Source organism: Calypte anna, chromosome 9, assembly GCF_003957555.1.
Source record: "Calypte anna isolate BGI_N300 chromosome 9, bCalAnn1_v1.p, whole genome shotgun sequence".
In the NCBI taxonomy this organism is placed as follows: domain Eukaryota; kingdom Metazoa; phylum Chordata; class Aves; order Apodiformes; family Trochilidae; genus Calypte; species Calypte anna.
Genome location: NC_044255.1, coordinates 24,628,825 through 24,650,017, shown reverse-complemented (window position 1 = coordinate 24,650,017; position 21,193 = coordinate 24,628,825). Strand labels below are relative to the sequence as shown.

Genomic DNA, 21,193 nt, shown 5'->3' with positions numbered 1-21,193 from the left:
CTACCCTCTGTACAAACCTGGTTTTGTGTGCCAGGCTCCTTGGCCCAGACACAGCATCCCCTTGCAGACAGGTAACAGCAGTAGGGTCACATTCACTGATCAAACTGCAAAGGAGAGAGAAATCCAGCTGGACCACTTACAAAATGAAAAGTCCTTTATACATCTGATTCATAATCCCTCCCAGGAGGAGTACCCTAAATACAAATTAGAGTATGGAACAGCAGAAGGAGCTACACAGAACATAAGCAATGCTGGTTTTGGACTGTCCCTTCCTATACCATTTCATCTTTGGGTTGCATGTAGTGATCTCACAAGCAGTAGCTGCTCCAGGAGGGGAAAAGAACAACTTAATAAAACTGTACCATCAAGTCCTTGCAGTGCAGTATCCTGCCTTACTGTCAAGTACTGCCAGTGGTTCCTTGGCTTTATGAAAAACCCTTCAAAACCCCTTCCCTCTGCAATTAATATGCCTGCAAAGTAAGCATGGCTCAAGTCTGTGTAAGCAGCTGTCATTTATTAATTGATGTTTTGTGGCACGAGCACTATTGCTACAGTCATTGATTTATTCCTGGTGTTTATTAAGCTGACATAAAATCCAGCATTCTCTGTAATACAGGGAAGAGAAAACCATTCTCCTATAACTACTCAAACTTCCTATGTAACAGTTTTCACAGCCAGATGATTCTATCAGATGCCACTGGCCCAGGCTGCCCAGAGCAGTGGTAGATGCCCCATCCCTGGGAACATCCCAGGTCTGGTTGGAGGGGCTCTGAGCAACCTGATCTGGTTGAAGATGCCCCTGCTCACTGCAGGGGGTGGACTCTATGGCACTGAAAGTCCCTTCTTACCCAAACCTTTCTGTGATTATTGTGGAGGATGAAATCTCCCAGAACTGTAGCACTGTCCCTGCACTGAGGATTGTTGCCAAGTAACTTTTCAAATCCTATTCAAATTCTCCCACGTCCATCACGTTCATTATTTGTGTCCCCTGACACCCCAAAACTCATGGCATGACAAATAAATGGGTTTTCATTGCCACAAATGCCTTTCCCCAGCTTCCCCCTGGAGCAGCTTCAGCACTGAGCTGATCCCTGCTCCCTGGCTGAGGATTGCTGCCACAACCCAGGAGCTGTAAAACCTCCCTGCATTCACCCACCAGAGCTCTTGGCTTCAGCCAGGGCTGGGCACACTGCAGTCCCAGTGTCAGTATTTAACCATGGCAAGTCTGAAGAGATAAGATTTTTCCATCCCTATCCAACAGTTCTTGGCTTTGAATACACATGACAAACAAGACATTTTCCACCATCTTCTTCCACCTCCTCAGTTTCTGCCATTCCCAGGTACAGGTAGGTTCCTTCTGCCTTTGTTTTAAAAAGGGGTGGGTGCCTGTCTGACAGAGCTGCCATACCTGCTGCTTTTATTGGCACAAACCTTTCATATTCAGAGCAGTGGCTGTGGGAGAGGGAATTTTGAGTTAGCTTTTGTTTTCAAATGCAGATTCAGTCATGTTTATGCCACTGAATTTTAATCTAAAGTATAATATTCTGCATATGCCATTCTGATTCTTTTTTCCTCTTTCCAGAAAGTTAAAAGATTTGACAAGGGGCCAAAAGAGACAGAAATGTCTAAGCCTGCTCCAACTGCACCTAGAGAGCTTCTGTCTGGCTTCACAAAGCTCCCGGTCTCCATAGCAACAAAAAAAAGTTGAAAAATAATGATCAAATGTTACCTGAAATACTCCCATCCAGAATGAAAAAATAAAAATGCTCAGAAACTCCCATTCTGACAGCCTGCTGGAGCATGACTCCATCCCTCTCTGGATTAGGTGATGCTGGACACTCCTCAGGCTGCTCTGGGCAGAGCAACACATCCCTGATCCCTGCAGCAGCCCAGGGTGCAGGTTGTTCCCCCATCCACGTGCAGATCTCACTGGGTTTTAATAAACATCCCTCACTTCCTTTGGGTGCCTTCTATCAGGCAGGACCCCTCCCTGGGCACTGCTGCCACCTCTGCACCCCCTGCACCCTCAGCCAGGTCCTGCCTGCAGACACCCAGCCCACCACTGCTTCTGCCCTTTGGGGGGAGTAAAATGCCCCCAAACCTCACACCTCTCTGAGAGGCAAGAGGGGAGAGAAGCTCAGGGACCATCTCCAAAGCTCCAAGAAAGACCTGTGTCAAAACCAGGACTGGAGGCTGTGATCTGTTCATTCTGCTGAGCAAACAGAGGGGAAAGCACATGCCATGGGCAGCTAGAGCCACCCTGCAGCTTGCTCCTGCACAGATGAAATCTTGGTTTCATTTAGAGAAGGGGAAAGAACAAAGGCTGACTGAGAAAGGGAAAAACCCACAAAACCAACCAAACAAGAAACCAACAACAGCCACACAAAAAAGCCTACAAATCCCCAAACATTTCAGACACCACCTGCTTGCTCTCAGCTGTCCTGCAGGAGCAGGAGCTGTGCCAAAGCCCAGACACTCCCCAGGGGCAGGGCTGACACTGCAGCCTGCTTTGACACAAGGCTCATCTGGATGGTTGTGTTCAGCCCTCCTTTGGACCCCTCTGAGTGCTTCACCCAGGCTGGAGGGGGAATTGCCACCAGAATCCTCCTGCCTCAGGTCAGTTGCTTCACTTGGACCACCAAGCAGAGCACAGATGTTCTCTGGCTCTCAAAGCCACCAGCTGATTGCTCTGGCAGATCATTTCTGCTCTCCTCCTACCAACACTAGCTGCTGATGGACACATGCATTAGGTCTGAACAATGCCATAAATTCACCAGGGCAAAGTGACACCTGCCAGGGCTGCCACATGGAGAGGCCATATGGGTAGGCCAGTGGCAAAGAAAAGAAGTCCTCAGATGTGGTCTTTTCCAACAGGATCTTTGCTGGCTGAAGGGTGATTTGACTAGGAAACAGCTTGCTGCATTATTTTTCTAAAATCAAAGAGAAGCTGTTCAATAGCTGTTGGGTTTGTTCTGGTTTTTTAGCTCAGTAGCTTCTCTCACAGCAAAAGTTTTACAAAACACTTTCTGCAACTTTTCTTCTGTGCTGTAGAATAGCCAAAAGGAGAGGAACCACAACACCCATGATGGGAGAAAATTCTAAATAAGTTCAGACAGTAGAGAATATGCCAGTTCACTACATTTTCCAAGCCTGATACCCCTAAGTATCTCCAAACAGATCTAATATGTTGAGGGTTGAACCAGTGGCACAGAAATGAAAGGATCCATTTAAATTTAGAGTAGCTAAATATATTATTCAGGTTTGCACTGACAGGCAAGTAAAAATCCCAAACTGCCAAAGGCACCTGAATGGCAATATAGGTGCTGAGAGAAGACTGCAAATGTGTGGCAGTCCCTGCCAGCATCTGCACCAGAGGCCTCAGAGAGCTGAGATAACCCAGATCTGCTGAGCACAAGGCACAAACCTGTCTTTAATTAACATCTCAACAAGTAACTTATTAAGTTTTAATGGCTGCCTATTTGCAGCTATTTAGTTATTCTGCCCAGCTGCCCAGAGGTGTTGGTGCTGCTCAGGGAGCCAGCTTAGAACCCCAACCAGTTTCTGTGACATCCTACCATGTTCTGCTGTCACTCCATCCCTTCCCACTGCAGGTCCTCCCAGTATGAGCTGTGCACTGGTACCCCAGCAGCAGACAGGTCTGGCAGCAATGGGAGATGGCTTCACCACTGGGAAGAGAGCAGCAATAGGATGAATCTTTTACTGAGCTGGTTTCAGAATTAGTCAAATGTTTATTTACCTGTTGCTGATGACTGAAATATCATGACAACCAGTTTGAATTTCCCAGTTATTTTTCCAGAGAGGGAAGGTCTCTCCTCCCGAGGAGAAGAGCAGCAGAGCCTCTCACTAGCTCTCCACTTTCATACACACCTGATCCTGAGCACATCTGATCACTTTCTTTTTGTTGAAGAGATCATTCAGTCAGCTACCCAACAACTTCAGCCTCTTTGATGGAACAGAATGAACAATCATATAATATAATTATGGATATATAAATTAACTCCTTGAAATTTCTCTAGCATTTGTTCATATTTCCATGCCAATGCTTCCAAGAAAGGCATTTCTGCTACACCAGCAGTGGTTTTGATGCAAAGTGATCAATTTGTCGGTTTTTGAAAGAAAATATGTTTAAATTGAAACCTTTTTACCCTTTTTACCTGCTTTTCTTTCATGGCTTTTCCCAGCTACAACTCTCTTTTGTCATTCTCCATGTCTTTTTGTGATGAACCAAGCAGCAGATAACATGATCTTCACACACTACATCAAATCATGTTTGCACTGGGCCAGACAGATTTTCACCACTCCACACACCACAGCTCAGGTCTGGCTGGTCTCAGCCAGTCAGTTATCTAAATTCAGTTCTAACTACTTATTTACAGCTCTTCTATTCATCTTCCCTCCTCAGCTTCAGGTTTCTCCAGCATCTCTCCTCATGTGTGAGACTCAGTGATTTGTATGCACAGGCTGTGCAGCTGCACAGATGGATCTGACAGCAGTGGCAGAGTCTCCCACAAAAGTGACAGGATAATAAGTGGAGATCTTGTCAAATTTGGCTCCCCTTAACGTAACTGATTGTTTACCAATATTTCACAGCAAGTCAGATTCACTGACAGCACTTCACTTGCCAGCTGCTGGATGTATTGGCAGCTGCTTTTTCTTAGGCCTAAAGACATAAAGAAGAAAAAGAAGCAGGATTTTCCAGAGGTAGCCTGGCTTTTTTTTTGGTTTTTAGATATTTCAATTGCCAATTATCAGTATTTGGAATCAAATATAACCAGAGGAGCAATTCAGAGCCACATCATCAAACCAAACAATCTCTTGAGAAGAACCAATTTAACTCCTTTTTCTTAGGAAGAAAATCATTAGCTGCTTTAGTATCCATCTGTGTCCAACAGGAGAGCAGATCTCTCTCTAAAAGGAGTACCAATGCCAAGTTCAGAGCCAGAGAAGGTCTGGAACCTGGTAACAACACCAGTGAAGTTCTTCCTCCTGACTTGTGCTTTCCCTCTTTTCCAGAGGAATTGTTCTCAGGGAAATCCAAAAGGAGTTTTAAGACATTTTGGAATATTCTCCCTGGTCACTTACTGGAACACAAATCTTCTGTTTGGATTCTTGAGTGGCTGTGGCTCTGGGCTGAGCCTTACCATCCTTTCTCTGTTAGTAGCCATGTGAGACCATCCCAGCACCCCCTTCCTCCAGCCCCCCAACTCAGCCCATCACCCCCACAGACCCAGCCACCTACCTGGGAGTGCAGCTGCAAAACAGGACATTTTCTTACATCAGCTACTTGGAACCCCACAGCAAAGTTTTGTTTGGCAGAAACTCTTAAGTCTTTCTAGAACACATATCCACTCAGGAACTGCAGTCTCTAGCCTGTTGAGCCTGGCAAAGCTTTAACACATCAGAAAGACAGAATTGTCATGCTTACAGCATTGTTTCTACAAGTCACACCAGTGCTTTCCTCACAAATACTTCACTTCAAAACCAATGAAAATGTATTTGATGTGTATGACCAATGACTCAGAATTCTGGTCTAATTGATACTATTGTAGCTGAAACACGCTCCATAAAGTTATTCCTTGTTCTAAGCTTTGCATTCAGAGCAGAAATCAGCCATTGCTTGTATTTATTCATCCTGCTAAGCACTTAGCATCTCTATTAAGTGCAGCAGAAGGTGCTGCCAAAACTGCTGAAGTGATAGAAACCATTTCATTTGGCACTGGACTGAATCCCTCTGCCTGATCCCTAGCAAAGACCTACAGCAGAGAAGAGTTTGCATCCTCCTGCCTTGATACTGCATGAACTTGAATTACTGGCAAAAGAAACACACTTTCACATCTTGTGAGTAAAACAAGAAATGCTTTTCAGCAAGGAAATAAAAGGGACAATTTACTGGACATGTGTTGATCAGGCCTTTTCCCTTCACCCCTTCTGTCATGTCTAGCAGGGTTCTGCTGGCTCAGTACTGTGCCTGGCAGAGAGTGAGTGTGGAGACCAGAGGCAAAGGAGAGTGCTGAGGATTTAGCTTCCAATTAAAAACTATATGAATAAGTAAATCTTGTTTTATCTCATGAAAGCACATATTGCCTTCAGAGAAATCCAGACATTAATTCCTCCACAACCTTCTCACGCTGCTGGATGGGGAAGGGTCCCCCTGCAGCAAAGGTCTCGTGGCTCCAGTGGTCCCACCCTTGACCTGGGGTGGATCAAGCTCAGACATTTGGCTTCACTTGCAGAGCCCTGAGACATTTTTGTCTCTGCCCCCTTTATCCCTCCAAGGATGCTGGCAGCCTCATTCCAAACTGCTCTCAGATCTGTCTTTTTATTCCATTAGTAGATTCCCTGTGTTTGTTTCAAGCTCTCTGGAGAAGAGCAGGGACTTTGTGGTAGCATTACATTTCTTCACCTGGGGAGATGACATGACAGGAGGTCCCCTCTGCTCCTTCTTCACAGATCCCCTCCAACACCATGTGCTGTGTGTGTGTGCAGGGCAGAGCCAGCCCTGGGGCTGCACCCCAGCTTCAGGAGCACCCAGTGAGCACCCACTGCCTGCAGCCAGGGACAGAGGAGTCTCCCCAGAGGGCAGGACCTGTGCAGGGGGCTGAACCCTGGCCCACTGACTACACAGATCAAACCAGGAAATCCTAATGATTATCTTCCAGGATTAGGAATGCAGCTGATTAATATGAAAGCCTCATTTTATGCATAACTGAAACTACAGGACAAAAGTGGGAGTGCAGGTCAATCTAGTTACTATTTATTTAAATTAATTCAAAGCAGCATGTGTGCCCTCACCCCTAGGATGACTAAGCACATGTTTTAAATATTTAGCATCCAAGTCCCAAGACAAAGTAAGTACAACAGTATTCATTACCATCTCCCTTACTCACTGTCACCTCTATTTGAAGTTCAGACACAGAAAACCACAAGAAACCTCAAAACCACATCCCACATCAATCTGGCATCTCCAGTGTTTGTCTTCCAAACATCTTTAAATGGACTGACCCTGAAAAAGTAGTCAAGAAACTGACTTCCATCCTAGCACACATCTGGGGAAACTCCACCACCTTCAGTGGTTACATCCCAGATCCACACTGACTTCACCCAAGTTCAGCACTTGATTTTATTCTGCTGAACTCTGCCATGAAAAAGGATCTGCTCTGCTGCAAGCAAATCTTCATTTCACTGAAAAAAACATTAGTGGTGCTGAAAATATGTCAAATTAACATCACCCACAGACATTCTGCAACTCTATTTTCTCAGCAGTCCTAATGTCATCAGAACTGTTCCACTTAATTTAAAAGTGTAGCTTTAGACTAATACAGCTTGCACCACAACTTTGGCTGCAAATGTTTAAGAACTAAAGCACTAAATTAAAAGAAAGAATCCACTTTTAAAAGCCCATAAGTCAAATGAGGGCTTGAAAACTAAGCATGAATTAATCATCTGCTTCAAGACATCTGTTTCCCTTAAAAAAGAGCTCCCTTGAGACTATTATTCCTTAAAAGGGGATCACATAAATACTCTCTGACTTTACAAACTTAAGTCCTTTCCCAGATGTACCTAAATTAACCATCCAAGTAAAGCCATTACAGGAATGCCTGAATCAGGAACAGCTGAGCTCCAGGAGAAGCTGATGGAGCTGATGGAGCAGATCTAATCCAGCATTTTACCTCCAGCACTGCTCCTAGCAGGGAAACAACAGGAAGCCCCATGGAATGCTGCAGCAATGTCCTGTCTGAACTGGGGACTCTTCCCTCCTGGAACCACCTCCTCTCTCCTGCCACCCCACAGTGCCAGGGGGGTGCTACAGCCTCCCTGGGACACTCATGGAGATGTCCCTGTCCCCAGGTTTTGTCCCATGCTATCATTTTGGATGTGGCCATGTTACCTGCATGCCAGGATGGGATCTGCTACCAATGTGAAGGAACTATTCCCACATCATGATCAAGTCTGAAGTTCAGAGGTACAGCAGGGACTGAGTCAAGGCACACCCAGAGACAAGCCCCTGCTGCAAAGGGTTTACAAAACCCAACAGTTCCCTAGGCAAAGGACTCCTTGCATGTACAGACACTGACACAGCCAGAGGAGGCCAGGTAATTCAGCTGCAAGCTGGACCTGGACTGCAAGTTCTCCCATTAAGTCCACAGCTACAAAAGGTACTAAATCCACACACTAACACACACACTGCAGCTCCCCAATAACAACAAGAACCCCAGTGCTCAACTAGGCCCATGTGGGCACTGCCTGCTTTCATTTGTTGCTGTCTCAGTCAATATGGGACTTTGAAAGATAATCTCTGCTAGAAATTTAATTAATTTCTCCTTCTGCATGTCTGAGCAGCTCTGCAATCAGTGTAATCCCTTTGCCACACTGTTCATGCCTGTGGACTGAGGGTCTTGGGGCATTGTTTTCCCTGTTGCAAACAGGAACTGCATTAAAGCCCTTCCCAAACCCAATCACAGTAACCATCAGTTACTCACCATGATTCTGGGGGAAGTCCTGGCTGTTCTCTCTATGGCTTTCACTTTTTTTCAAAACTAATGTTTTAAATGTGTGCAGAAAGAGGAACACTAATGACTGAGCAATGGGAGGGCAACAAAGCCACTCCTGGGCTCCTCGGCATCCTCAGGGAACTCCCACTTGGCCCTCCTGGCAGGAAACTGATACAGGAACTGCAGTGGAGAACACCTGAGGGGTTGTTGGGTTAGAGTCTGGTGTTTGGTTTGGGGTTGCTCAGTTGTTGGTTTTGGTTTTGGTTTTTTGTTTGTTTGTTTTTGTTGTTGGGTTTTTTTGGGTTTTTTTGTAGCTATCTTGGAAAAGCTGAAGCTCCTCTGAGCAGCAGTAAAATTCAATTTCTTACAAGTAACATTTCATTCTCATCTTTGCTGCTGCTGAATGTTCTCTGGGGATGCTGGAAGAGATTACTTTACCCATCCTTTCACTAAGTTAAAAAGTAATTCAGGCCTGCTAGCCCAGGACATGAACCAACAGCCTTTGCTAGGTGAAAATAATTGCTTATTCCCCTCTTCTGATTTGTCCTGCTGGAGAACAAATGCATGCATTAAATGAGAAAGAGTAAAAACACCCTCTGCATTCATAACAGCTTCTTGCTTTTTAAAATACACACTGGAAGAGTAGAGATCCTAACTGAAGATAGAAAATGTTTCTTCCAGCTAGTTTATACCTACATACAGTTTGGACAGAAGACAGTTTGAAAATGAAGTTTTAGAGGAAAATAATCTGGTTTGAGTTGCTACTAAATGTATAGGAAACAAAATACTACAGAAGTTAGGAATCTGCTAAATAGCTTTTTTTTTTCTTCCCTTTCAAGTTAAAGCATTTGAAGTGAATAATACCTTTGTTTCCTTTTGTGTTCTGTTACTTCATGACCAAGCTTCTGAAAGAAGAGTATGAAATAATCACAAGTTTTGCATCATTCTCAGTGCACTGGCTTTTCATTTCCAGCAAGGTCATTCACTCTTTTGAAAAAAAGATAAATATCACCTCTTTCAGCAAATGCATGATCCTAACACTGTCAGAGTTTCCAACAGCACTTACCCATTCATGCCTTTTATTTATAGCTCTCTCCTTCACTGTGCAAAAGAAACCTTGGTCCTGGCCATTGGACTGATTGTTTAGGGACAGACACACACAAAAGCTTGTCAGAGTTCCCAGCAATCAATTATTCTGTTCAGAGCTGTGGAAAATGACAGAGCTTTCCCCTAACAGACCTGCCCCTGACATGCTGCAGCTGGTTCTGGTGCCTACACTTCCTGAACAGTGCTGGAAATTATAATTTCCCTGGAAATGAACACATTATGTTAAAAAGAGAGACTTCAGGGGCTTGCTCCAGGTAGGATGTCAAAGGAAAGGCTGTGACATGATAAGAAACTTGTGTGGTAAGAGGGCCTTCAACTGAACAGTCAGATGAAACAATTTCTTGCTGGCAAGTGAAGGCAAACATAACCACAAATATTTGGTTTTGTGCACTGAGAGTAATCAGTGGTGGAATAAGTTGCAGTTTGCAACAGATTCAGCACTAAAAAAGCCTTCACTAGATGGATTTTCAAGAAGCTGCAGCTTGGCTCATACCCTGTTTAATTCATTTTGGGGAAGGATTGAAAAAATGGATGGCTTTATGAATGCCTGAATTGCAGATTGCTGGTCTGTTCCAGCCATCCACCTAAAAATCCTGGCTCTACAAAATGTCTCTTGTAATCTAGGTACCAGATGTTCAGTGAGGTTTACAGACAGAGATGAGTTTGGATTTCTTGACTGTCCCATTCCTGCTGCTATTCAGCACCAGGTTTCAGCATCACTGTATGAAGCATATCACCCCTGGGTGAGATTTTCTCTGATGCTGCAATCACTCCTGCAGCACAAGTTCAGGATGAGACCAACTGCTGTCTGTCAGTTTGAGAGTATCACCACATTAGACCATGATTACATCCCCTCCCACCAGTTCTGGGCTGGTGTTACCAATACCCACCAGTGAGACCACATCACCCTGCAGACACAGGAGGAGCAGGAGCTGTCAGAAGTACCTTCAGGATGGGAGCAGCTGGACTGGCAGCATGCTTCCAGGCTCCTAAAAGCACCCCAAAGATGCCACTGTTTCCTTCTGGCTGATCCCCAGGCAGCCAGCCCCTCTCACCCAGCTGCTTGCTCTCTGGGACACCCACAGCACTGATTCCCACAGGCATGTCTGGACCATTCCTGCCTTATTTTCAAGTGTAAGCCCAGGATCAGAATTTCACAGAAATAGTTTATAACCAGTAAGGCAAATGTGTATCACACTTTTTAGTTATTCCAGAGATGCATTTGGCCCAGTCCTTAGACACTAGACTGCCCACAACAGCCTGGTGTTACACACTAGGTACAGCTCCCATCACCATAGGGATGGACTTTGTTTGTATACCTTCTGTTCCATGAAAAAAAGTGAAGCTCACTCAGTTGAACTAATAGATAAAAATCCAATGGATGTGAGAATATAACCTGGTAGAGACTTCAGTGCCCTTTAAAATAATGGGTTTATACCAGTGAGCTCACTAGAGATGATGTCTGCTCATCTCCATTTCATCTTAACCTCCCACTTAGCACACTCAAAAGTTCACCAGCTAAGCAAGGTCTTTAACTTTCTGTTCCACCTTTTGTCTTTGCCTTACATTTCTACTCTTTTTCAAGTTCCAGACTCAGCAGCAACATGTAGAGTTTTAAGCAGAAGACAAACTACTGTTTATACAGCCTCTCATCCAGAAAGTGAAATTGAACTTGGGGTTTCAAGCATCTTTGACATCTGCTTAGAGAACAGTTCCTAATTCAGTCATTCCTTAACTACAAACTTAACAGTAAGGAGAGGAACAACTCCCAGGTTTGGGGGGTTAAACATACTTTCTACCTGGCACCCAAAGAAAGGCAGCACTGCTCTGGACTGGGCCCTGCAGAGCAGGTAGGAGAACAGAACGTGGGTCAGTCCTGGGGAGATTCTTCACCTGCCTATTCTGCAAGGGGAGTATGGGCTCTGCTCCTCTGCACCTCAAGTTCTTCCTTCCAGAGTCTGAATGCTCTCCGTTTCTAGCAAATTAAGAAAGAGATGGTCAAATGGTTGTCATCTAAAGATACCTGGTGCAATTGGTTTAATACAAAAAACTAAATTAAATTAAAATGGATTATATGGAAGCAAGTGCTTCCAATCTTCAAAACACTTCATCGGGGCATCAAGCATCTCTGTCCAGAGGTAGCTGGTAACAGTCTCAGTAAACATGAAAGCAAGTGCTTAAAAATCTATTTTAATTATGTTTTCAAGAAGAATAATACTCTGCATTACAAAAGAAAGAGGTAAAAGGTATGTCTTTTACATATAAGAAAAAACTTACACTGAAGACAAAGAGTATCTTAAAACCAAAATAAAGCTATGTTTTTCCCTACAGGGAAGGTTTGGGTGTTTGAGATTACTTGCTCAATTCACTTTCAGCATTCATAGAAAAACATGAAGATGGACAGTCAAAACTGTTACTCTACCATGTCAGCTTTAAATATTCCACTGACTGTCAACAATTCAGCAATAAAATTACAAATATACAGAAAACAGATCTGCTACTGTGCTGAAGCTACACACACAACCAGTAAAAAAATATATATTAAAAAAATGCAGAAATTAAGTGTTTTCCAGTCATAAATGCATAATTACTCCCATGTTCCATGCTGTCCTGACATGAGCACTCAGCCTGGTGACCAAAAAGGAAGACAGCTCTTAGGATACTTCACAGAATGGGCAGAGGACAAATCTACACATTACTCACAAATATGGACCAACCCTAATTCTACAAATCTTGCTGTAGAACCCAAACTCTACAGCTTGCTGTAAAATCATAATTCATACATGGAAACATGTAAGATCAACATTAATTATCAAGTACAACTCTGAGTGAAAACAGTGATGCTAATGAAGGGTCTCACTCGGAGCCTCCTTGCACTTGTGCAGAACAAGTTCCAGTTCAGCAGTCTAACCCCAAAGACCTTGCAGAAAGCACTGTGCTTAGCAGAATTTACACCAAAAAGGCCAAAAGGTGATCACTGGACATGATTTTCCAAACAATCAGGCTAAAACACCAGGAAAACAGAACACTGCTGTATTGACTGGGATGGGGGGCCAGGAGCAGAGATGTGCTCGACTACAAAATGACACACATGGCAAATACAAAATGCTGCAAATGCTTGCTGCATGCAAATAGTCCCCAGACTACCTCACTTTATCATCTCTAAATCAAAGTAACACATACAATAAGGACAGAACGTGGCTTCTATGTACATAAGCTTTGATAGGAAAGGGCACATTAAGTCACGACTGAATCACTAGCACAGAATTGTGTTTCTAAATAATTTAGACCCTCAGACCCAGCACTTCTTGTTAAAAATCCTTCACTTCGATGGGACAGTTTGTAAACATTGAAGATGTACATTTATACAATCTACAGTCTCAGCAGGAAGTAAATTTCAGGCTGATCATCCCCGTGGGGCTCCAGCTGCAGAACGGGATCGTGCGCGTAGAGGCGGTCGCCGCAGCTGTAGTGCAAAGCGGTGCAGGAGCCCTCGGGGATGCCCCGGCCCTCCACCCCCACCTGCCCCCCGGGGAAGCTGCTCAGGTATCTGCCTATGTAGGAGCCCGTGGAGTGCCTGTTGATGAGGTGAGGAGATGCTGAGGGTTTGTTCCTAAGGATCACCCCAGCCACACTACTGGGGTTGGAAGGTTTCTGCTTGCTGGCAGCCTCCTGCCTCTCCTTGGCACGGCTGGCGATGTTCCTCACCCTGCTCTGGCTCCTGGATGAGAGTTTTCTGACCAGAGCCTTTGGGCAGTCTTCATCAATCTGCCTGGAGCAGAGGGTCTGACAGCTCTCCTCCTGGTCCAGGGACACCAACTTCCTCAGCTGTTCCGTCAGAGCATCTGTGGAATGCGGTCGCACGCTCTTCATAGCAGCGAGCTTCTTGTCTCTCATGCCTGATGAGATAAAGCTCCTACTTATGTACTGGTACTTACTTTCAAAATTGCAGGAAATATCTTCTGATGTCAAGTCCCCGAGGCTCTTGGATTTGCAAGGGCTGGTCTGCTTGAAGGCTGGAGGAGGGGGGAAAGCCAAAGTGGATTTGAGCACCGGTGGGTGCATGGTGTGCTGGGACCTCTCATCACACATCACAGTTTTCTGCTTCTCTGAGTGATGATGATACAAAAAGCCAACATTTTCACTTATCAGAAACGGGAGCTGACTCCCTGCAGTCCTGAAGTTATCTGAGCAGCCCAGGGCAGCAGCACGGAGCTCAACAGTTGCACTGTTCCCAGAGGTCCTCTCACCACCATGCCCGGTGGAACCCTGCTTTGGCCTCAGCTTCAAAGGGGAAGCCAGCTGGCTCATGTCTTCCCTTTTGTACTCACATGCGGTCACCAAGACATCTTGTGGATCCCCATCTACTTCCACAAGACTGCTGCATTCTGAATTTTCACCAGTGGGAGGGTCAACAAGTAACTCCTCAAAGATGAGGCTATTGGAAGCAAAAGAACTGGCAGGCTCTGGGGCTTCCCAGCTTGTTCCACATTTTCTTTTGGGATCTGCTTCCAGCAAAGAGGGGGGTGAAGGACAGGGACAGCTAGGCAAGTTATTTTCTATACTGTTGAACTTTTTCTTGCAAGCTAATTCACTGTGGGTCTTGCATTCAGTAGCTGGGGTGAGAGTTGCCTCTTGGATGATCGTGTACACAGAATACTCCATAGTCCCAGGGCTGGAGAACATGGTAGTGTCTGGGGTGGAGAATAAAGGGGATTTGGTGAGATTTGTGTTAGTAAAGTTGTGCTTACAGGGACTGTTGAGATCCATGGTAAGGATGTGTGTGTGTGCAGCTGCCACACCAGAAGTCTGGCTGCTGGTGCCATGACTTGAGAGCAGGGTGACATCAGTTTGGTCACCTGTGACATCAAACTGCCCAATCAGAGCTGACACAGCACTATCCATCTCGCTCTCAGTCGCTAGAGAAACTTCATCTATGAGGAGAGAAATGTCACTGTCCTCCATCCTTACCTTGGAGGGCACATGAGGAACATCAGAGCAAAGGGTAGGAGAGATATCTGTCACAGAAAGAGGTGCTGCAGTGCTTGGCTTGAGGGCATCATATTTGTGAGCTTCCATCTCTACCTTCTGAGAAAGGGAAGTCCCTACAGGAGGCATTTGCTCCTTAGACCCCTTTGTGCCATCTTTCTTTCCAGTGTCTGCAGAGTTTTTGTCATGTGTTTTTTCTGTGGAAAGTTCAAAATCAGAGCCCTGCATTAGAGGGGCAGTTTCACCAGAATGATTATTTTCCTGATTTGTTTCAGCTACACCACTTGCAAATCTTAAATTTTCAGGCTGCTCCTGTAGAGGTGGTACCAAGGGGTGAACTGCAGTCTCCTTCTGGTCATTCTCCTTCTCAAACTGAGATGCCAAATTTGAAGTATTTGCTGTTTTGTCAGAACATGGAAAACCAGACTCTTTCAAGTTTGTTTCCTTCCCATTTGTATTGTCAGCACTGTTGGCTAAATTAAATAAGAAACAGATTAGTTGCAGACAATAGTGTGTTCTGTTTATCAACAACTATTTTGTCCTCAGACAGACAAATGAAGAACGCAAAATTAGGCACAGTTGTGACAGAACTTAACTATGGGGTTGTGCATGTTTAGTACAAATTATCTGAGTGATATGAATAAATGGAAAAATACAACTGCAGGCACTTCATTGAAACTTCCTTTGGATGTCTATTACATCAAGCAGGTGATGTAATACTTGTTGCAAATAATGTTGATGAGGTACCAGATCATAGCTTGCACATGGCATTACCTTCAGCTGTGTTCCTATTCACATTTGTACTATAAAGAAGCATGGCAATAAAGACAGAACAAAACAGCTCTGTTAAAACATAATACTTTGAAACAAGATGCATGCTTAAAAGAGCTGAGTAAAAAGCATCAAGTAGAGGGACTCCAGGGTGTCTTTTACATGGAGCTATTGTAAAACATTACAATTTAAGGTTTTCCTTTTTCATCTCCTCCCAGCACAGTGCAGTCAGGAGAGCCCTGGATGGCCCTGCAGCACAGAGAAGGGTCCCTGGGGACAGGAGAGGACTCCATCTGGAATTGTGTCTCCTTCACCTCTCACTTCTACATGTCTGAGGTGGCCTGGCCTCCTCCACAGGGGTTACAGAGATCCAAGGGACAGGATCTTTTCCTTTCACAGCTAGAAGAGGCAGGGGTCGTTCCCTCTGAGAGCTTTTGAAGTCAGCTCACCAGGACCAGTGGTTTCTGCAACTTTTTTTTTTGCTTTAAGTGAATACCCATGACCTTGAAAACCTGTGGAAAGTTCTTCTAAAAGAATTTTGTTTCCTTGTTTGTAGCATTTTTTAAGAGGCAATATCTAAGAAATGAATACATCTGTTGCAAAGAACAGCTGAACAGTATTATCTTCACAGGCTTGTCTGGAGGATGTTTCCATTCTAAATGCAGCATTTCCAGGAATATCTTTTTTCCTGTCTAAAGCTTCTTCTTACACTGGTAGAAAAAAAATTTGGTTTTGTTTCACTTGCTGTTTCTCCTCAGTAATATCTTTTACAAGGTGATGCCCAGATTATTTGTTCCTTCAAAGCCACAGCTATGGGTAAGTAGAACAAGGGTGGCTCAAGAACCCCTCCTCATCTGTGCCTGGTAGGGCTCCTGTTTTGGGGTGGCTCCTGTGGTTGCTGGAAGCTGCTGAAAACATTTAGAGCTGAGCAGTATTCCCTTCACCCCAAAAAACCACCCCCAAAAAGCACCAGAGAAGCCCTGGACTGGGGATAAATTCCAGGTGGAGCCAGCAGGTCTAATGAATTCCAGCCTTTGTATTCAGTGCTTCCTTATTTAAATACTCCAGTAAATAAAATATTAGGCAGGTCAAACAATTAACCTTCCAGTAGTCATGGGAATAACTGGATTTCAAAACCAAGTCTGTTATTCCTGAAGACACTTACATAAAAGCTATTTTAAGAATGAAACTGCACTGTGTATCAGTAAGGCCAAGCTTTATCCTGACACATGCTTTCCATATAACCTAGGCTACTTAATTTGATTAATTTAGAAGAGTATCAAGACTGATGTATACAAAGTTTGACCTACTTTTACCCCTTTTACATCTGTCTGGAAGTCTGCATTAGCCTTTATTATTTCTATAGCCAAAAACATGTTCTGCATGCTGTTCTTCCTCCTTAGAAATGGAGAGAGCAAACCCACCATGCCAGCAGCTCTGTTTTTTGTAAGTAAACAGCTCTGTTTCCAAAAGCTCTGCTTTCAGAAGGAAACAGACAGCAGCAAACCAGAGATCCATGATGTGTAATTGAAGGTTGGTCTGTAAATTATCAAAATAAATTTGGCAAGTGTCCTTTTAAGAGCACTTCCAGACATTATTGTAATTCATTTGTCTAGTTTGGGGAGTAGACACAACTTCCCAGGGTGTCATTTATCAAAGAGTATAAGGAGCTGTTAAAATATAAGAATCTTCTTTGGGATGAATAAAGCTACTTGCATAGGGACTGCAGAACTAAGCCTTTCAATAGACTGCTTGAAATTACTACACGAGAAGCAATTTTGGGAGCATCTTACCAGATGCATTCTCTTTTCCTTTGGCATCCTGGGCAGCTTCATCTCCCGGGCAGGGCAATCCCACCAGAAGGTATTTGTCCACAGGCATAGACACAGGACGCGCTTGCAAGCTCCTGCTCGAGCGCCTGACGACTCCTTCTTTGTCCTTCAGGTCTGTGGGTTCAGAAGCACTGTCCCTGATGTCAGCAGCCTCCAGAAAACCCATCTTGCTCTTCTTCCTGCCCTTGGCTGGTGCGCTGGCCGTGCGCCGCAGGATGCGGTCGCCGATGGAGCGCTTGCGCACGTAGTGCCCGCTGCTTTCTGCAGAGCTGTGCTTGGGGGTCTTGTTGAACAGCCCTCTGAGTCCTATCAGCTGCTTATTCTGAAAGGAGAAACAAGCAGGGTGATGAGAGGCTGTTCCACAAGGAGGCCCACACCGAGGGCTGCTTTCTGCTTTCAGAGGACTCATGGATGATGAAGACAGAGTTTAAAATGCGGCAAAGCGAAAATTCACACCAAGCACTTAACATCTGAACATCCCTGCCCCAGGAGCTCAGCACAGGTCCCCACCACCTCATGCATGGTCACACTGCTCCTCATGAGGATGGCACCTGCCACAATTACAAGAGAGGTTTGCTCCAAGTCTCCTGATCAGAGATGACAAGGCTGTAAGCAGCATACTGCAGCGCCAGGCTACACTTGGGCTGGTCTGCAGGGGCTTCACCAAAGCAAAATCCACATGTCTGAGTCTGGATGAAGAGTGAGGGACAGTGTGGAGTGCAGATCATGCGATTAGGAACCATTGAGACATCCTGCCCAGCAAATGCAAAGTGCATGCTAATGGATCTACCTTTGTGGCTCCTAGAAAGTGGAATATTGTGTAACTGGGATTGAGGATTAAAGGGCTCCACTGAAAGGCAAAAAAATGCACATACATTTGGCTAATGTTTTCAAGACTGTGATACAAGCAAGCAAGGTAATAGTACATCAGCTGTAAATCCAACCCCTCTACAGTAAATAAATTAAAGCTATTTCTTAGCCTGCTGTCAGACTCTCTTAGAAACTTGACTGGATACCCTCACTGGTATGGACAAAATGCACATTCATGCTTCATTAGGAACAATAATACAGCCCATCATTAAAGCACACAGTAGAAGAATAGGCTAAGTGGTAGAGATCAAATCCCACTGGGTCTTTCCTCCCCTCCTTTTATCATCATGTCTTGCCTAGGAAACTGTGTATTCTTCGAAGTGCACGTGAATCAAGAGCAACAGCCAAACAAGCTCCTGCACAGACTGTCACCAAAGCTCTATGTGATTCCACACATGTACCTAGATGTGTGCAGGTAGAGGTGTACCCACAAGCTGGTTCCTACTGCTTTTCTTTTTACACTGTAATGAAGTCTGCCTTGGGTGCTAAAAGCTTGTCTCTGTGCACAGCACATGCCTGAGCTGGGTATGGTCAGTGCTGCTCCTGGCTGCTCTCCTCCCTGGCAGGAGGAACAGGGCAGAGGCCAGAGCAGGTGCATGGCAAGGTTGGTCCCTGCACTGTGACCAGGGTGCCAAGGGCAAGGCAGACATTAAAGTGGTTACAGAGCAGTCATCCAGTCATGATCTAAATAATTTGTTTAGGCTTAATTTTTGATCAGGGCCAGAGAGCCAGGTACTGCTCATCCAACAAACAAAATACTATGAATCTAAGCTCTAAGAATCATTTAGAAACCACACAAGCCCCATGAAGTTCTGTGGTATGCTTAAATCCATTTTTACCAGAAGATTTAAACCCACAAAAAGCCAAGAGGGATGTAAATATACCTACCTTCCCATAGATCTCATTAATGGTTATATGAACAAATATGGATGCTTCTGTCAGCCCTTCCAAATACACGTGTCGATAACCTAGTAAAACAAGATGTTGCACCACAAACTATCAGCAGCTTGCATTTCATGCAGAAGTGGCAATGACTGTCTATAAAAATGAAATTTATACACTAAACAACCTTATGTCTTTAGTGAAACTTATGTTTTTACAGGTTTTCCAAGTCACCCTCCCTCCCCAACACAAATTGCCTCCAAGTTACAAATAAGACACAAGCAGCAACTTCCAAAAGCACCCAAACTCCTTCAAGTAGAGCTGGATATACCACCCTAAGAGATCAGGGGAGTTGTCCAGCCCCTGTGTGAAGGCTCAGAGGTACATCTATGGAGCCTGTGTTGAGTTCACAGGTGTTTGCTCTTCAACTAGATGTGTACATCAAGGACCCAAGTGGGACTAACCAGGCACCAGGCTGCTGAAGGCCACAGTTCTTTGTCCAACAAAGTCTCTCCCAATGGGGTCGTGGTCCCAGACAAGGAATCTCACCAGAGCTATTTCAGGCATGTGGATGGTAAAAGTGAGGGTTTCCTCCCAAACTGGATTAAACCCTGTAAAACAAACAGAAAGGCTGGGAAACAAAGCCATAGGCAGCACAGTCTTCAGTTTTCATGATGCACAGCAAGAGGCACAGGAAACAAGCAGACCGAAGTCACAAATGAACACTGGTTACTTGCTGCTCATCCAGCTGTGGGTGCTCTCAGTCTCCATTAGGTAAGTAATTAAACATGAGATCTTTCTCCTGTGCTGCATTTATAGACATTCTTCTGGTTGGGCAGGTGGCAGGGATACCAAGGCAAAACTATGGTGGGCTCAAGATAAACCAAACCAAACAGAACTACTCCCCTTTCCCCTTGGGGATTCGCAGCTGCCTGTGAGAACTGATGCCACCTCTCCTGCTGCAACACTCTGTTCTTCATCTCCTCCCCATGAAGACTGAGGGGGCAGTGAAACTGCTTAGGAAATGATTTGTTGTCATTTCATTTGAAGTTATACATGTGTTTTATATATAAAAATTAACATTTGGAACATATGCAAAGGTGATTTAAGAGCAAACCCAGGAAAAAGATCTGTTGACACCTTGTCTGTCTACCTACACCAGAAGTTCCATCTAGAAAGCAGTACTACTTTGTTAAAATACAACCAGTTGATTGCATCAGGGAAGAAGCTTTGCAATTTAGAAAGTAATAACAGATACTGAATCACTTATAATCACTTAGTATTTTACTCTAAGAAGAGGAAATGAGCTAGATTCTCTTACCATTGTCATCCACCACCCTGGTTTGATCCTTACAGCAGTCAACAGGTAACCCAATAATTTCCACCTCAACAAAGGGATCTATTATCTACATTTCAAAAAGAAAGCATTTTAAAAGCAAGTCAATGATACAGCTGAAGGTCAATTTTCAAGGAAATTCAGGCAGAGAATTAATTTAAATTCATATGAGAAGTCAAATGCTTTTGTTTCCCATGAATTTTTAAGCAGCACAATGATAGGAAATGACCCCATGAAGCTGGTGTATGGTATGAACAACTGTGACTGATTTTCAAAAAAGAGAAGTTATCCTCAAAAGATGAAACCAAGTAATTCTTAAACACTGTGTGTAGGATAGTTTGGGGGAAAATGTAGTATTTAGTGAGCAAAAGCTTGATGATAGCTGAAATTCAGTGGTGTATTAAATAGGGAAGGAGTTTCTGTAAGTCACATGCTGTCATGTTACTTCACAGGACCCCTTGTGGAAGTATTTGTTGGGATCAGTCTCTTACCTCCCCTCTGTCCCCTAACATTGAGTCAGGAGGCTTAGGCAGCTGCTGTCCACTGATGATTTTCAGGATAAGCTGCTTTTTAGGACTGGCAGGAAGTGGATCAGAAGAGTAGGGGTTGAATGTGCCTAAAAGATGGCAAGGAATGAGAAGTGAAAATAAGGAGATACACAGAATAAATATCAACCCCCCAAGACTGAAGCCCAAAGCCAAAACTGAGTCCTAAGCAAGTAACTTACAGAGTATGGAGCAGCTGTTCATGAATTTTAACGTTCTGTTTCACTCCCTTAGAGCCTTTCCTGAACTGAGTGGCCCTTGCTTACACCATTACAAGACACAAAGGACCTCTAATTGTAGGGTTTTGCAAGACTAAGACTCCCTTGGATAAAAAGCAAACACTTTCTT

General features: G+C 44.4%; 1 protein-coding gene across 2 annotated transcripts in view; it reads right to left on the bottom strand.

Annotated features, from left to right (window-relative positions):
* Positions 1-12,856: 12,856 nt before the first annotated feature.
* PLCH1 (phospholipase C eta 1) overlaps positions 12,857-21,193 on the bottom strand; it is a 47,544-nt gene continuing 39,207 nt past the window's right edge. The window contains exons 17-23 of one of the 2 annotated variants that reach the window (XM_030456472.1): positions 20,792-20,916; positions 20,286-20,370; positions 19,429-19,575; positions 18,971-19,050; positions 18,003-18,062; positions 17,174-17,534; positions 12,857-15,082 (exon numbers count right to left, since the gene is read on the bottom strand). In XM_030456472.1, the coding sequence (XP_030312332.1) occupies positions 12,993-15,082; positions 17,174-17,534; positions 18,003-18,062; positions 18,971-19,050; positions 19,429-19,575; positions 20,286-20,370; positions 20,792-20,916 (2,948 nt within the window). In that variant the 3' untranslated portion in view covers positions 12,857-12,992. The remainder of the gene's footprint in view (positions 15,083-17,173; positions 17,535-18,002; positions 18,063-18,970; positions 19,051-19,428; positions 19,576-20,285; positions 20,371-20,791; positions 20,917-21,193) is intronic. The other variant, XM_030456473.1, reaches the window with a different exon arrangement.